Source organism: Oncorhynchus mykiss, chromosome 11 (genome assembly GCF_013265735.2).
Source record: "Oncorhynchus mykiss isolate Arlee chromosome 11, USDA_OmykA_1.1, whole genome shotgun sequence".
NCBI classification, from domain to species: Eukaryota; Metazoa; Chordata; class Actinopteri; order Salmoniformes; family Salmonidae; genus Oncorhynchus; species Oncorhynchus mykiss.
This window is the reverse complement of record NC_048575.1, coordinates 64,982,392-65,001,100: the sequence shown is the minus strand read 5'-3', so window position 1 is coordinate 65,001,100 and position 18,709 is coordinate 64,982,392. Positions and strand designations below refer to the sequence as shown.

The following is an 18,709-nucleotide window of genomic DNA, read 5'->3' as shown; positions in this document are numbered from 1 at the left end:
CGTTTCTTTTGATCTCCCAAAATCCCCCCTAGTCCTTGCATGATGCAGTCCCCAACATGGTTGGAAATATGAAGAGTGGTACTCAGTGAGGTGTTGTGTTGGATTTGCTAACTTCTTTGCCACATGTTTTGCAGTATTACTTTAGTGCCTTATTGCAAACAGGATGCATGTTTTGGAATATTTTTTATTCTGTACAGGCTTCCTTCTTTTCACTCTGTCATTTAATGTTTTGTAGAGTAACTACAATGTTGTTGATCCATCCTCAGTTTTCTCCTATCATAGCCATGAAACTCTGTAACTGTTTAAAAGTCACCATTGTTCTCATGGTGAAATCCCTGAACAGTTTCCTTCCTCTCTGGCAACTGAGTTAGGAAGGACACCTGCATCTTTGTAGTAACCCATCTGCCAATTGGTGCCCTTCTTTGCAAGGCATTGGAAAACCTCTGTGGTCTTTGTGGTTGAATCTGTGTTTGAAATTCACTGCTCGACTGAGGGGCCTTACAGATGTGTGGGGGTACAGAGATGAGGTAGTCATTCAGAAATCATGAAATGAAATCATGTTAAACACTATTATTGCACACAGAGTCCACACAACTTATTATGTGACTTGTTAAGGTAATTTTTACTCCTGAACTTATTTAGGCTTACCATAACAAAAGGGTTGAATACTTTTCTACTCAAGACATTTCAGCTTTTGATTTTTTATTCCTTAATAACATTTGCAAAAACATAATTCCACTTTGACATTATCGGGCATTGTGTGTAGGCCAGTGAAATCTATATTTAATCTATTTTAAATTGAGGCTATAACACAACAAAATGTGTAAAAAGTCAATATGGTATGAATACTTTCTGAAGGCACTGTACCTAATTATTAAAAATCACCAGTGCAGTGATAGAAAACAGTGAAAATGAAAATTGTGACATGGTTTATACATGGTATACATGTACTGTAGGGTACACATGTTGTACATTTTATCACAGGTTATGTGTTAGCGTTTCAAATTTTAACAGCAAGAGATACAAGTTGGATGTTTTCAAATCAATCTAACATCCTGTCTGTTGTGTTTTGCCACCGCTGTGGATGGAGAGCTCTGTGAACGAGCTGAGAGGAACAGGAAGGTGTGAGCATGGTGCTGGAGCCTGGTGATGATTAATGCCGTGGCAACGGATATGTTTACAGCATGACACATAGGTGTTAAAAAATGAATCACGATAGAGCTAAAATGACAAAGCTCTCTAGGCCTAACATGGGCCAGTACTGACTAAGAGCATAATTTCTGAAGGGAATAACATGTGTAGGCCTCTGTACTTTACACTAGTGATGGTGATGACTGTGTAAATGCTGGAAAAAACATCACACTCTGATTACTCACTACTATAACCAAATGGAATTATTTTTGTACTGACAGTGCAGAGCTCCATTTGGGATAAATGACTTGTCCAGCCTATTGAGGATCAGAGACCTTATTACCCATAATCACAGTTTGTGTGTGTTTATCTGTGTGAGACTCACGGTCCACTGTCCGGCGCTGAGGTTCTGCAGGGCCCCTGCGGCAGCCTCCAGAGTGTTGTAGTTCTGACTCTCAGTTAGCAGAGACAGGTACAGCCTCACCACTTCCGGTTGGTACAGCAGCTCAAAACCTACAAAGACAGAGAGACAGAGAGACAGAGAGAGAGAGAGAGAGGGGGGAGGGGTGAGAGAGACATGGAAGTTAGATACGGAGACAGAGAAGTTAAATATGAAGAGAAAAATAGAGAGAAAGAGACATGAAAGTTAGATACGTAGACAGAAAGAGACAGATAAGGAGAGAGAGGGAGAGGCAGAAGATAGATAAAGAGGCACTTTTAGGATAGATACAGAGGGAGACAGAGAGCCAACAGAGAGACAGATTATTGAACACAATTAAAAGAAACAGAGACATGTAGCTCAGATACAGAGACAGGCAATCAGTCTGTGAAACTGCTCACATAATAAGACTAATAGAAGTCGGCTATCTTCCCACATAATTATGTCAGGCAAGACTATTAGGTGTCTGTCAATTATTATTCTCCCTTTCACACTCTGGTAAATCTCATTAACAGTACGTGATAAACATAACAAACAACTGTGCATAGTCTACCCAAGTTATTGTTATCGCTTGGTAGAAACCATGTGACAACCCTTTAAATGACAGTCATTATTCCATAACTACAATGGAATAACCAATGGCTCCCGAGTGGCACAGTGGTCTAAGGCACTGCATCTCAGTGCAAGAGGCATCAATGCCCTGGTTCGATTCCAGGCTGTATCACATCTGGCCATGATTGGGAGTCCCATAGGGCGGTGCACAACATTTTACGAGTTTGGCCAGGGTAGGCCATCAATGTAAATAATAATTTGTTCTTAACTGACTTGTCTAGTTAAATAAAAGTTACTTAGCTTTTTTTGCATTTTTTTAAAACAGTATTAGTACTGCTGGTACAACACAGTATTTACTAATACCACTGATAGTTAGTATGGTATAAGTGTGGCCAAAAAGTATTAAAAGCTCAGTCACAGATGAAGCAGCCATCAGCGCCAATAGCCTAATGGCCACTATGTAGCTTTTATCAAAGTACAAATCTCTGCTAATGTGATCAGTGACCTCAGTCATAAAACGGTGCCCTGCTTCTACTGAAGGTAGAGGGAGTGAGTCCCCTCCAATGTTGTTGAGGCAAGGTAACGTGGAGCTTTTTGACATGGTCGGGTCCCTTTGACCTCAGATTATAGTTTAAGACTGTGTTTACACAGTTTAAGAAGACTTAAACTGTAGAAAACTGTAGAGAGCATATGTCATTGGTTGTAATTATATGAATACTGCAACACATAACCTGGTCTTTTTCTCATTTTGACTAAATTACACTCAAATAAATAATCTGTTGCCACAGACCAAGTTTCAGATCCGATCTCACAACAATACATCACTCACACTAGATTCATATATATATATATATTAGCCTTGTGAATGAATCATGATGTAAGTAGATATTGATTTTACATATACAACAAGATCAAGTATCTGAAAGCAAAGTTTCTCTCTGTCCATTTAACACATTGTAGCAGTCAGTCAATGGTTGGCTTGAGCTGTGTGGTAAACTGTGTAATTACATTATCAGCTATCAGATGGATCGGGCTGCGCAGTGAGAGGCAGAGAAAGTATCGAACCCCACTCTCCTTTCCACTACCAAGGTCAGCTCAGGCTGTTTGACATCCCAGGGGAGGAGCACTTCTCAAACTGTAGTACATCCACACTAACAGCCCCTCGCTATGGAAGACAACTTGGCTTGGCTCTATGGACTCAAAACCAAGTATTTCATCATCAGCAAAATACATCTGTATTCATATATTCTCAAAAACCTTCTGCACTTTAAAGTCTGCAAGTCTAAAGTGGTGGATCAGAACAGTCTATCTTTTCTTCACTGTTCTCTGAATAATAGTATCAGTCAGAACACACTGTACGTGCGCACACACACACACACACACACACACACACACACACACACACACACCTCAATTATTCACTTCCACTGAGCTTAAATGAAAGAAAATAACCATTGGTTCATTCCATGTTATCCGAGGCGTTCATTTCCAGAGGTATATTTCAAACCACATATATTAACTGTAAATGATTCATACACTGTGGTGGGAGAGGAATTCTATACATTCTTTGTTGGAAATGAAGAGAACAGTGAAAGTCTTAGAAATACAAAGAGGTAGAAAAGTACTGCTCGCTTCAATGGATGAGGCCAAGAAACAGACTTGGATATCTGGAAGGGCCTTTTACCATCGCCTTAATGAGGGAGAGAAGAAAAGAAGAAAGTCTAGAGTGAGACAAACAACTCTGAAGCCCTGGAGAGGAGGAGACGAGAGGGAGCAGAGCTGTCTATTTCTGCCAGATCTAGACTAGACTACATCCAGCTCTGGGCGTGAGCAGACCTCTAACTGTCTTCAGGAAATGCACAAACCTTGAATAACCATTTTCACCTCGAATAACCATTTTCACGTCTAAATCTGGGGCTCACACCCATCATTTTGGAGAAAGAGTAAATTATGGATGTGGGAATGGCTGACTTTGGTCCCTTCATCCTGGGGTTGCCAGATCCAGCCACTCCACAGAGCTGTTTCCTGTCCATGATCCTGTCCTAATCCTTCCACAATATCTCTCCACAACCATGTAAACCAATTGTGGTGCATGGAGAGGAGGTTGCCAGTCATAAAGAAAGATGCTTGTTTGTGTTAGGGATTCAGGTTTCATAAGGAGCTCTGTGAGTCAGAGGGAGTGAGGTCACAGTGTGTGAGTAATCAAAGAGAGGCCAGCTAATGTGTGATTCAAACAACTGAATTGCCTTTGTCTGGGGCTTAAACAGCATACCACAGCTCGGGAGCAGAACAGTGGAACAGACACAGACAGCGCAGTGCTGTAGCAATACGTCTCCCCATACAACTTGGCTTATTTCAGGCATATTCAGTCAGTCAATGCAGACTCAGCAAAGTCAAGGCCATTTATCAGACTCAGAGGCTTCACAGCAGAGGCAGAAACTCCCAGTGCCAAGTTCACTTTTAAATCCAGGACAACATTTTAATAAGCAAGAACCTGTAAATCTGCAATCCTACATTTCCCTGTTCCCCACTCTCTTGTAAATCCACGGTCTTGGACTCGTCTCTTCCAGTCCGAGAGTTAGGAAGTTGCCAAGGGCTCAGATAAAGTGGCCAAGTACTGTCCCCTCAGAGGCAAATGAAAAGGGAGGGACATTCATGTGGCCTTTAAACTAATTCCTAGAGCTCTCTCTAAGATCTGCACATGTCCAGTGAATGAAGAACTGTTCCAGAGCTCTGAGCCCATGTCCACATTAGACATATTATCTCTGTAAGGTTCATTTCTATGGTTTGCAGTCAAATGGCAGTGCACATCATAGGGGTTGGTTTAGCACCATAGAGATGCTAATATCTTTATGAGGCTTTTTTATATGGCTTGCAGTGCATCTTCATGGATCACCTTCATGTCAGACTAGCTAGTAGGGTATAGGGTAGTGCTGTACTAGCATAGTATGGTCATGACATGTACAGTGTATTAACCACTTTCCAGTCATTAGTTAGCGTTGCCTTTGCCTGGCTACCCAAACCTCTTGCTCCTGCTAAACGCTATGCCACAGCACAGCACAATGAGTCTAGATCTGAGTACCTCCCCGAGGATTTCTATAATGGAAATCCATTCTAGACAGTCTGAATCGGTGATGACTTTGTTTTGTACAACAACCATCATTTTGATGTCACCACAAACGTATGCAGCAAACATAGAGCAGCGGAAGAATTCAGTTTGAGTCATCAGGCAAGCGTCGCCTGCTAGCTGCCTGCCAGGCAGGTTGTTAGCAGGGAATTATAATGAATGTTGAATAATTAACTGTCGCTGTGGCGTGACCTCTATGTCCCTCTGGTGCTGGAGCTTTGAGCTACACTCACACATTGTACCACATACAGCACGCATGTTTTTTAAATGTATTTTTATTTAGACTTATGTACAAACAGTAACACATCTGTAATACAGTCTCTCTCTCTCTCTCTCTCTCTCTCTCTCTCTCTCTCTCTCTCTCTCTCTCTCTCTCTCTCTCTCTCTCTCTCTCTCTCTCTCTCTCTCTCTCTCTCTCTCTCTCTCTCTCTCTCTCTCTCTCTCTCTCTCTCTCTCTCTCTCTCTCTCTCTCTCTCTCTCTCTCTCTCTCTCTCTCTCTCTCTCTCTCTCTCTCTCTCTCTCTCTCTCTCTCTCTCTCTCTCTCTCTCTCTCTCTCTCTCTCTCTCTCTCTCTCTCTCTACCCACCCCTCCTATCTACACCCAACACACACACCCCTCCTATCTACACCCAACACACACACACATACACACCCCTCCTATCTACACCCAACACACAGACCCCTCCTATCTACACCCAACACACCCACACACACCCCTCCTATCTACACCCAACACACACCCCTCCTATCTACACCCAACACACAGACCCCTCCTATCTACACCCAACACACAGACCCCTCCTATCTACACCCAACACACCCACACACACCCCTTCTATCTACACCCAACATACACACACACACCTATCTACACACAACACACGCACAGCACACACACACGCACAGCACACACACACACACACACACCCCTCCTATCTACACCCAACACACATACACAGACCCCTCCTATCTACACCCAACACCCACACACCCCTCCTATCTACACCCAACACCCAACACACACACACCCCTCCTATCTACACCCAACACACAAACCCCCCCTCCCATCTACACCCAACACACACACACACCCCTCCTATCTACACTCAACACCCAACACCCAACCACACACACACACACACACACACACACACACACCCAACCACACCCAACCACACCCACACACACACACACACACAACCACACACACACACACACACACACACACACACACACACACACACCCCTCCTATCTACACCCAACACACACACACCCCTCCTATCTACACCCAACACACACACACCCCTCCTATCTACACCCAACACACACACATACACACCCCTCCTATCTGCACCCAACACCCAACACACACACACCCCTCCTATCTACACCCAACACACAAACCCCCCCTCCCATCTACACCCAACACACACACACACCCCTCCTATCTACACTCAACACCCAACACCCAACCACACACACACACACACACACCCAACCACACCCAACCACACACACAACACACACCCAACCACACCCAACCACACACACACACACACACACAACACACACCCAACCACACCCAACCACACACACACACACCCAACCACACCCAACACACAACACACACCCCTCCCATCTACACCCAACACACACACACAGCTAGCATTATCCATCCCCTGGGTGCAAGGCTAGAAAGTACATTCCCTGTACAATCCCATGCCTACATGTTTCTCCAGTAGACATCAGTCAGAAGAGTGGTGTGTTGCTGTGGCCTCCCTCCCTTGCAGTCACATCCTGAGAGAGCGGGACATCAAAACCAGCAAGCTGAGGAACACGCTTAGGCCAGACCTCACTTCTAATTGAGCTGATAGGGGTGGAGCACCAGGTTATTTTCCAAAGCAGAAACGCAGAGGTGACAAACTCTCAAACACTGGCGGCTCAATTAGAGGCTTACAGAGTAGAGAAGAGAGGAGAGAAGGCTTATGCTGCATTCAGTGTGAGGCAAAGTAGGTTACAACAAAGTAAAGTTGAGGTGAGTGAGTGATGCATATGGCCCTGAGTGGCTCATCAGTTCACCATTAGAGTATTAGGGTTCACTTGGCTTCACTATGGGCTGTAATTAAAGTGAAGGTGTTGCGGCTTGACAAGAGCAAAATGATAATAGATTAACTGACACACACACAGACACACAGACATACACACACAGACAGACACAAACACACACAGACAGACACAAACACACCTCACATTAGCCCTCTTCTGTCAAAAAAAATCACTGTTCATCAATCAAAACTAAGTGGGGAGCTTATTGTAACCCCAATCCGAGGCGAGCCTCTCCCAAAGCCTCCCGCTTCTATCACATACAATAAGTGTACAAAATATTAAGGACACCTGCACTTTCCATGACATAGACTGACCATATACTGACCAAGTGATCCCTTGTTGTCACTTGTTAAATCCACTTCAATCAGCGTAGATGAAGGGTAGAAGACAGGTTAAAGAAGGTCTTTAAAGCCTTGAGACAATTAAGACATGGATTGTGTATGTGTTCCATTGAGGGTGAATGAGCAAGACAAAATATGTAAGTGCCTTTGAACAGGGTATGTTAGTAGGTGCCAGGCACAGCGGTTTGAGTGTGTCAATAACTGCAACGCTGTTGGGTTTTCACACTCAACAGTTTCCTGTGTGTATCAAGAATGGTCCACCACCCAAAGGACAGCATTGACCCAACTGTGGGAACCATTGGAGTCAACATGGCACAGCATCCCTGTGGAATACTTTCGACACCCTGTAGAGTCTATGCCCCGAACAAATTGATGCTGTTCTGAGGGCAAAGGGGGTTGCAACTCAATATTAGAAGGGTGTTCCTAATGTTTTGTACACTCAGTGAATACTCTACTCCCTTCATATCCATAGGATTACCACTCAAAACCCCATCAGATCGAGTGAGGAACATCTGTAGTCTCCATGAAAACACACTTCAATCAATAACAGCTTGCTATATCACTTCACTGTTCTTACAGCAGGTCAAAGGGGTGTTAACAGTGCCATTAAGAGAATGGGAGAGAGGGAGCAGAGGGTCACACTCTCTGCCTATGAAACACTAGCTAAATAAATAATACTGTTTGAACAGGGGAAATCAGAAGTCATTGGATCCCCATTCCAGCTCTGAAACATATGCACACGTTTAACCCCATGAGACCAATGTGGCTCAGAAAGTATGGTTAAGGTTTTCATATCGCTGTCTGTCATAGATAATGAATGCTTTCACAGGGAAAGCCACGGAGAGAGCAGCTATCACATCACGTTGTTAGGGCCGCTTTGAAAGACAATAGCTGACCCCAGGTGACCCGCAAACCTGTCAGAAAATATCAGGAAGTGTAATTGAAAACAACAACAACAAAATTGAAGGCTTGGAATGTTGGATAAATGCCTGTTTTCAGTTCAGTCGGTTCATACGAGTCAGTTCTTTAACCGCTCTCTCTTTCCATCGCTCTTTCCACATCTTTCACTCTCTCCTTCTCTCCATCTCTATTTTTATTTTCCCTGGCCTTGGTACCAATTCAAACAAAGCACAGCCAGGCCGCTAAAGCCACTTTTAACAACAGCCATCTCACTAGAGAGGTAGGGAGCAAAAGTCAAGCCTTTGAATAATGCTTATCCTCTTTCTTTCTCTCTGTGTATTGGCGTCTCTTTGGGTATTGGCTTGGCAAACCAAGGGCACCAAACATTAGCATATCCAAACAACAACAGTTGGTGGCATTTTGTTGGAAGGTGACATTAAAGGGTCCAGAGGGTAACTGGCGGTCAGCCGATTTTATGGACAGCTAACTACAGTACTCATCCTCTAAGGCACGCAACATACCAATCCGGCCCGCAGGTGGTTTGAGTAATGAAAAAAGAAGAAGATATTTTGTGTTTTTATTCCTATACAAAAAATGTGTGGGGGGGGGGGGGTGAACTCAATATACTTTAAAATTACAAATACAAAATCAAAACTGTGTAGAAATAATAATGGACCTACATTTCCACAGTAAGGGCATAAAGATACCCCAGAGAGCAGAAAGAGAGGGAAGAGGTGGTGGGTAGAGGTGCATAAACAAACTACCGGTACCTAGTTCCTCTCATCCTGTCTCTCTCCATCATTGTCATTCCACCACTGAGTGTTGGTAGGGCATCAATGGGAAGACACTGTCAAAAGGCTGACAGATACTTGAAAGAGTTTGGCTGGCTTGGCTCAATGTGTATCCTGGATCACAGATCCGGTGCTGCCATTTTAGGAGAAGACACCAGACTTCCTTTCTCCTGTGCAAAAGGGATAATTAGGTCCTGCTGTGGCACCCCAGGATTAGGCGTCTTCCAGGTCTTCCAGACCGGAGCTACCGTTAGCAGAGAGACTGTCTGTCACCGGTCTCCCATGGATGCCTCGACGCCGGCCGCCTCAACGGGCCACATTGTTTGCTTGTCACACACTTCAAACCTTTCCTTTTCCAAATCCACAAGACATGTTTCTGTTTTCACCATCCTCCAGCTGAGCAGAAAATAATAACTCAGTAGTTCTTCACCGCTACCCAACAATAAGTTATAAAGGTTGCTGTCTGTGGTTAACCAGAGGATGTGCCTTCCAGCGACAACCTTTCTGGATCACAGTTAGAATGCAATGTGCTCTGGCTTTGTTTCCAATGTTCCTAAATCTAATAGTTCCTAATGGCTTCTGGGCCATGGGTTGAGGAGGATGTCTGTTTATATGAAACCTTGGTCACGCAAGACAATAATATCCTTCAGCTATGGCCCTTGACCTGACATAATATCTCTCTATAATCTCTCTCCAGGAGGAGCTCCTACTGACCACCCGTCATAGGGATGGGTTCATCTGTTTCTCTGAGCCTACCTTCAGCCCATCCACACAGTGGCCAGTTAACTTAGAGTCCCTACATCCTCTCCAGGGCTCAGAGAGAGACAGACACTGGCCATTAGACTGATATGTGTGACCTCAGGGGAGGTTTGATAGAGAAAGCTGCTAGCCACTCTACATACGTCAGCATGCAGCCTGGCCTGGCCAGACACACATTTAGATGCATATCTGGACCTGCAGGGAACTGGATGTTGTTATGGAGGCTGCAGATAAGGCTCAGATCCCAATGCCCATGTGGTCGGAGGCTCAGCACTTCATTTCCTCCCTCTGTCTTTATCTTTCTCCATATAAGGGCCCCAGAATGCAGACCATACCACAGTTTTTTTTGACTGGCTGGCTGGTGACCTGGCTGGCTGGTGACCTTGCTGATTGGCTGGTGGACTAGCTGGCTGGCTGGTTGGCGGACTGACTGGTTAGTTGACTGGCTGGTTAGTTGGTTGGTTGACTGGATGGTTGGCTGGCTGGCTGGCAGACTGGCTCTGTGTGCTCCTATAGAGGTTTAGTGTCAGATTGTATGCCACAGGGGAGCTCAGAGCTCAAATCCTGGAGATCGGGTTGGGGGGAAGGGACGGGAGTGGGGGGCTCATGGGGCTGGGGGGGGGGGGGCGGGGTAAGCTGAGCTGCTCACAAAATGTAGTCGCAAACAGAAAACGGGAGAGGGAGAGATGGAAGAGGATATGGAAGATAGAGATGGATGAAGCGAGGGAGGGAGATGTATAGGAGAAAGAGGAGGAAGCAGAGGAGGGATGGGAGGTGTGTAGGAGAGAGTGAAAAGGAGGAGGATAACAAAGCAGAGGAGGGATGGGAGGTGTGTAGGAGAGGCAGAGGGAGTAAGAGGCGTGTGGTGGAGGGCAGAGGCAATGTTCCCTCCAAAAAAAAGTTAATCACTGAGCAAATTTCTGGTCTGTTGAGCGCAAACTTGAACGTTGTGAAAATTCTTCCGGCTCGCTTTTACTGTGAACCCTGCGGCTATACCCACTTTAAGTTAGTTTTAACAGTGGTCAAGTAGGCCACTGTGGCTATTTGATCATAATGTAGGCCTACCAGAGTGGCCTACCATCAAAAACAATGAAGAAAATGCATCCCATACATAACATTTTAAAGTGTAGAGTACTTAAGTACTACTTAAGTAGTTTTGGGGGGTATCTGTACTTTACTTTATTATTTATATTTTGGACTACTTTTACTTCACTACATTCCTGAAGAAAATAATATACAATTTACTCCATACATTTTCCCTGACACCAAAAGTCCTGGTTACATTTTGAACGGAAAATGGTCCAATTCAAGCACGTATCAAGAGAACATCCCTGGTCATCCCTCCTCCCTATGATCTGGAGGACTCACTAAACAGAGAACATCCCTGGTCATCCCTCCTGCTTCTGATCTGGTGGACTCACTAAACAGAGAACATCCCTGGTCATCCCTCCTCCCTCTGATCTGGTGGACTCACTAAACAGAGAACATCCCTGGTTATCCCTCCTGCTTCTGATCTGGTGGACTCACTAAACAGAGAACATCCCTGGTCATCCCTCCTGCCTCTGATCTGGTGGACTCACTAAACACAAATTCTTCATTTGTAAATTATGTCTAAGTGTTGCAGTGTGCCCCTGGCTATCCGTAAATTAAGAAAATTGTGCTGTCTGGTCTGCTTAATATAAGGAATTGAAATTAATGACACTTTTACCTTTTTTTTACCCCCTTTTCTCCCCAATTTCGTGGTATCCAATTGTTAGTAATTACTATCTTGTCTCATCGCTACAACTCCCGTACGGGCTCGGGAGAGAAGAAGGTCGAAAGCCATGCATCCTCTGAAACACAACCCAACCAAGCCGCACTGCTTCTTAACACAGTTGCGCATCCAACCCGGAAGCCAGCCGCAGCAATGTGTCGGAGGAAACACCGTGCACCTGGCTACCTTGGTTAGCGTGCACTGCGCCTGGCCCGCCACAGGAGTCGCTGGTGCGCGATGAGACAAGGATATCCCTACCGGCCAAACCCTCCCTAACCCGGACGACGCTAGGTGTTAATGACCTGCTGAATATATATTTTTTTCTCTTGCTTTGTTTTCTCTTTTCCATATGACATCATCTTTGATAAGCTACCCAGGAAAGGGCTGAAAATAGCCCAAATGAATATATATACCCTTAGAAATAAGGTTCATGAAACTTACTAACATCAAATAAAATTCAACCCACCCCCCAACCCCTCTTTTTACGCTGCTGCTACTTTCAATCTGTTTTTCATATATGCATAGTCACTTTAACTATACATTCATGTACATACTACCTCAAATTGGGCCGACCAACTAGTGCTCCCGCACATTGGCTAACCGGGCTATCTGCATTGTGTCCCGCCACCCACCACCCGCCAATCCCTCTTTTATGCTACTGCTACTCTCTGTTCATCATATATGCATCGTAACTTTAACTATATCTACATGTACATACTACCTCAATCAGCCTGACTAACCGGTGTCTGTATGTAGCCTCGCTACTTTTATAGCCTCGCTACTGTATATAGCCTCGCTACTGTATATAGCCTGTTTTTACTGTTGTTTCATTTCTTTACCTACCTATTGTTCACCTAATACCTTTTTTGCACTATTGGTTAGAGCCTGTAAGCAAGTAAGCATTTCACTGTAAGTAAACCTGTTGTATTCGGTGCACGTGACAAATAAACTTAGATTTGATTTGATTTATATTAGCCATTTCTGAGACTTGCTTAGATAATTCCTTTGATGATACAGCAGTGGCAACACAAGGATATAACATCTATAGAAGAGACAGAAATGCTTATGGGGGGGAGGTGTTGCTGTATTTATTCAGAGCCATATCCCTGTAATACTTAGAGAAGATCTTATGTCTTATGTCAAGTGTTATTGAAGTGTTGTGGTTGCAGGTTCACTTCGCACATCTAAAGCCTTTTCTTCTGGGGTGTTGCTATAGGCCACCAAGTTCTAACAGTCATTATCTAAATAATATGTGTGGAATGCTTGATAGTGTATGTGATGTAAATAGAGAGGTCTACTTTCTCGGGGACCTGGATATTTACTTGTTTTCATTAAGCTGTCCACTCAAGAGCTTCTTCTTACTGTAACCAGTACCTGTAATCTGGTTCAGGTTATTAATCAACCTACCAGGGTGTTTACAAACACTACAGGAACAAGATCATCCACATTTATCGATCACATTTTTACTAATGCTGCAGAACTTTGTTCTAAAGCTGTATCCGTACCCGTTGGATGCAGTGATCACAATTTAGTGGCTATATCCAGGAAAGACAACGTTCCAAAATCTGGGCCTAAAATCGTGTATAAGAGATCATACAAAAGATTTTGGTTGAATGAGATGGGACAAAAGGACTGGCTAAGGAGTGGCCACTGCATTTTAACATGGGAATAACTGTTCTATCGTTCAGCCTACAGTAGCAGTCAATGTGTGGTGTTTAATGTAGGCCTACATTCCATGAGAATGAAAATGTTATCCTGAAAATGTTATGTTGTGTGATGCAAGATACAGCTTGACAAAATAAAATGCATTGTTATTCCCATACCATTATTACAGAGAATCAGACAAATTATGCCACCCAGTGCCTATTGACTATTTATCTTAAAAATGTAAAAAGAAAACGCTCATGTTTTGTGCTCTTGTAGGAAGCAAATCACTCCCCCAATGCGAACTACAAATTAGCTATAACTGGGATAATAACTCATTAACTAGCAAAGATATGAACAAACGTACAAATGTGCACATATTGCTATGTAGATCTTCCTTTGATCTCAAAACAAAAGTAGTAAAAGTTGATATTGTTAACTAATGGGGAAAACTCTAGAATGCTAAGTGAAGTTCAATCTCGTGCTTCTCTGCGCACCCTGATATTTCTTCTGCGTGGCAGTCCCGGTGGAGCTTCACACCCGCAGCTTAGAGGGAACAATGGGCAGAGGATACAGAGAGGAGTAGAGTATCCACTGGAACAGAAATAGCATGGGCCTGAGGTTGCCACGGCAACCATGTCCTCCACTACTAACAAATCTGTTCCTTAGAAACCACAGCAACAGGATCACACTGACATCTGGATGATGGGAAAGCTGTGTATTTATTTTGTGAAAGCTGAGAGATTGACAAGCTAAAACGGAAACGAAAGAGAAGGGGTGTCAAACGTGTGTCAAAGTCCTCGAATAATGCCTGCAATAATTCCTCAGTAAGTGATACACTTCAGATAGAAATGGCACTGCAGATTTAGAATTAATGTCCAGGTTTTTGAGAAGGATAGTATCTTGTGTTGTTTTTAATAACAACACGCCTGTCTCCCAGACAGTGTTATGTTTCTGAGACGAGAGGGTTGGTGTTCTGCAGCATCACCTTGAGGGCTGGATGGCTGGTGCCGACTGTTTGCCAAGGCTCATCACGTACTCAGATAGACACAAATGTTAGAAACGCCAGCAGAACACCCAATACCAAAGGAAAGAGATGGAGGGAAAGGCATCCACAGAGAACTGAGATAAAATAATCAAATCAAATGTATTTGTTACATACACATGGTTAGCAGATGTTAATGCGAGTGTAGCGAAATGCTTGATATTAGCTGTCTTGTGTCGCTTCACAAAGCCTGGAAGGCAGAGCAGGAAGTAAAGATGTTGTGAAGCTGCTACGCATGAATTCAAACTTACTAGACAGCTGGTCAGCAATGCAGACTTTTGGTTAAATAGGACGAGAGAATTGGCATTCCGAACACGTGGCGACTGCATCTGACAAGGATTTGAGAAACAAGAGGCTTCTTTTTACATTGGGATTCAAGAAAGGAAGAGGATGACACAATGAAAAAGAGAGAGAGAGGGGGAGAGCGCAGAGGTAGACAAAGAAGAGAAATTGCAACTGCTCGACTGTAAAGTGAGCTAGTGTATTTTAGATCAAAGCCTATTAAGAGACTAGACACCTGTCTTGCTAATGGTATCATAGACAGATGAGAGCTAGGAGACTAAGCTGACAAATAAATGTATCATGTTTGGGGGAGAAGAAATCTTGATAATGACCAATATAGATTATGGTGCAGTTAATCCAGTGTGATTCTGTCTTGGTCAGTACCTGGGCCGTGATGTAAGGCAGAGGTGGGCAGGGACAAATGTGGACATGTGACTGGGGCTGGCACTGAGGCTCTGACTCGGGATTGGAGAAAAAGGCTGACACAGATTCTGTAGCTAGGACAAGGACAGATGCAGGCTTGGCGATAAGATTGGAGCTGGGAGAGATGGGGATCGGTGTGTGATGAGGACAGTGACTGTATTTGATGATGGAGGGATTTCCCCCGCCTGTGTCTGTTTCAGGCTTCACACCATACACTGTGTCATGATGAATATTTGTGCAGAGAAAGATCCCAGTCTTTCTCTGCACACATATGCGAACATAGTAGCCACGCACACACACACAAACACACAATATTCCATCAGCCTCAGCCTTGTGAATCTATGGGCTCCATTTGGACAAGCAATCTTCCGTGTCTGTGGAGCGGCATGATGAACAGCACACAATAATGGACACCTAATACCACCTTCATGGTCAAAGGCACAACACCTTGTCCTCCGCACCACAGGGGCGTGTGTGTGTGTGTGTGTGTGTGTGTGTGTTTTGCACTCGCTCTCTGAGGGTAGAATGAAAAGAGAAACAGTAAAGGGGAAATAGGGATGGAGGTTGACTGCATCTCAATCCCTGATAGTCTAAACACATTAGTGAGAGAGTATAGAAACAATATATTTCCTGTAGATTGTAGAAGACTGTTCTAGTGAATATCACACACTATGGTAATGGCCTATGGTTTGTCACCTTGAATAGATGGATTTGCAGTACAAACAGGACTTGACCTTTTCAACGTAAACCCTGGGAATATACTTAGTTGAGCAGAAGTTCAAACATGACTTCACTCTTTCAGCATAAACCCAGGGAGTGTATTTAGTTGGCCAACAGCCAGTGGAAACTTTGCATGGCCTTGTGACACTTCCCTCCTGTTTACAACATGGCTCCCGTTTACAACGTTTTAGGACTCAAATTTAATTTTAATTCTTTTTTTACTAAAACATGTCACATTGAATTCCTAGGGGGGCTTCAGTGTGCAAACCTCCATAGTGCCTCTGACAGCTATGTCGTGTCTCTGCCATTACTCTGGTTGTAATAAGATTAAAGCATCTCTTGCAGAAACATCCCGTTTTGGCTCAAAAGGGGCCAAACAAAGGCTCCCATTGGTGGGATAAAGCTCCTTGCATTCTTCGCTCCTGCTTCTAATTCTCCTCTGTAATTATCTCTTCAGCCATTCTGGTTTAGAGGGAAGGCCGGGACATTAAATCATCCGGAGAGTCGTGAAGATATTGTGGGATTCTGCCACCCATTCCTTTCTCCAGCTCAATCCTGCAGAGCTGAAAACACTGTTTAGAGAGAGACAAGGCGGCTCTGGTAGAAAATGAGAAACATTTCATTACGGATCTCGCAGGGAGAGAGGAAGTGGTCATGAGGATTGCAGACCACAGGAAGACTAGTGCAATCAAAGATGGCTATCTGCTATCAGGTTTAACACACTTCCACAGCGCCCACCCTGCACACCGACACACACACACACATACTGTATATGCACACACGCACACACACACCTGACAAACACTAGCTAGCTAGTGCACACCAAGTTAATTTTAACAAAGCCAAAACAACAGCATTTCAACATGGGACCTCCCAGACCTTAGGGTTATCTGAACCCTCAGTGCATTCGCATTGACCCACGTTATCGGTCTGAAATAACATGGCTTTCTTCCCTTTTTTGGTTTCATTCTTTCCTTTCATGTTCATTATTTCTGTTCATCATCAACTGTTTGAATGATATGGCTTGCGGGGGAATTCACAAGAGCAGTGGCGTCCGCTGAGAGCCGAGGCGTTGACAATTTAAATGATTACGCCATGCCGGTTGTAGGCCCATTCCGTGATGTTTTTGTTTCAGAGGCGGCGGTAGGAGATGAGATACAGAGCCCAGCAGAGTGTGATTGGCATGCAACGGTTGACAGGCTGGCAGCGCCACGCTCTGTTATGACCAAGGATCACGATGGGTGGCATCCCAACAGCTGGCCTCGGAGAGAATAACTTATTTATAATCTCATTCCCTCATAGCCGGGGAGCTGCCAGTAATGGCACACTTAAGTTAAGAGAGCATGGTGAGAGGCTCGAAAGCTGGTCTTTAAGCTCCCCTACACACAGAAACACACACACACACAACACAAACATACACACTTCGCATTAAGTGCTGCATTGTTTCTGAGTTCAGAGGATTTATTTCTCCATTGGATTATTTATGTCCATGGAGAATTCTATAGCCTACTTTGTGACTGAATATGGGGCCTGGAATGGTTACTCAAAGCCAAAACAGTCAGTCATCACATTCCATGCATACAATTCCATTCCAGAATAGAGACTGGGCTAGTGATCTCACTAGGCATGATGTTATGGAAAGCTATAGGGTTATTACGTGTACACAGTCAGGAAGTGTATGTTGTTATTCTATTCTACGTGGCATGAATGTACATTCACATGGCAGGCCCATCTAATGACAGTGAATGAGGGACTGCTCCTAGTGTTTCCTGGCAGCTAGGCAAAGTCAGACATACATGTTTTATCTGATGGTTGCTGTGAGTTTGAGGTGTGTGTGTGCGCATGTGTGAGGTCACAGGAGGTGTTTGGCACTGGCCCTTATTTACTGACTTCCTACTTTCACTTGGGGCGGCTGTCGATGCGCCCTAACTTTCCCTCCCGTTTTGGAATAATGTCGCTCTGACTCACATCTCTATTTATTACACAAAATAAAACGGATGCGTTTGGGGAGTAAAAAAAGGGAACATAGCAGGTGTTAACTTTCTGTTAGGGATTAGGGAGTTCAGGAAAGTTTCTGTGTCAGGGTGAAAAGAACACTTCTTCTCTGACATTGAATCCACAGGAGGGCAATTCCACAGTAACAGGATGATGGTGAGACTAAGATTACTCCGTCTAAACTGTACATTAAAGAAAAACCAATGATTGCAAAGTTAAACAAACCATACAACTACTTTTAGCAATTTCCACAGACATTCTTACAAAAACACTAACTTGAAGAACAGTGCAGATGCAAAATTTGGTAACAGAATGACGCTAACAGAATGACAGAACAAACAGCACAAACCGTCATTCAGTTACTTTGCATCTGCTCCTCCAGAACCTTTCCCAGACTTCGGGTTCTGCTTGCTAATGTGATAAATGTACCTGTGATGAGTAAAGTTGAGAGACAAACAATGACTCTAAAGCCTGATTCTCCATTCAGTTCTGATCCACAGTCTACGCTGTGCCTCTGAACTAACAGTCAAATTTCATTAGACAACTATAGATAACTCAACCGGGACACTATAGGGAGAAAAAGCGAAGAAGCATGTCACAATAGTATCACTCTTGTTGTTGTTGACATTTTAAAACCCTTTAAATGAAATGCTGCACTTGTAAATCAAGCCGTTAAAGCATTATGGAGTCATACCATGAAA

General features: G+C 44.0%; 1 protein-coding gene across 17 annotated transcripts in view; it reads right to left on the bottom strand.

Annotated features, from left to right (window-relative positions):
- Positions 1-18,709, bottom strand: part of arvcfb (ARVCF delta catenin family member b) — a 309,144-nt gene that overhangs the window by 11,539 nt on the left and 278,896 nt on the right. For all 17 annotated transcript variants that reach the window (XM_036936118.1, XM_036936125.1, XM_036936123.1 and 14 more), the window contains one exon: positions 1,517-1,644. In XM_036936118.1, the coding sequence (XP_036792013.1) occupies positions 1,517-1,644 (128 nt within the window). The remainder of the gene's footprint in view (positions 1-1,516; positions 1,645-18,709) is intronic.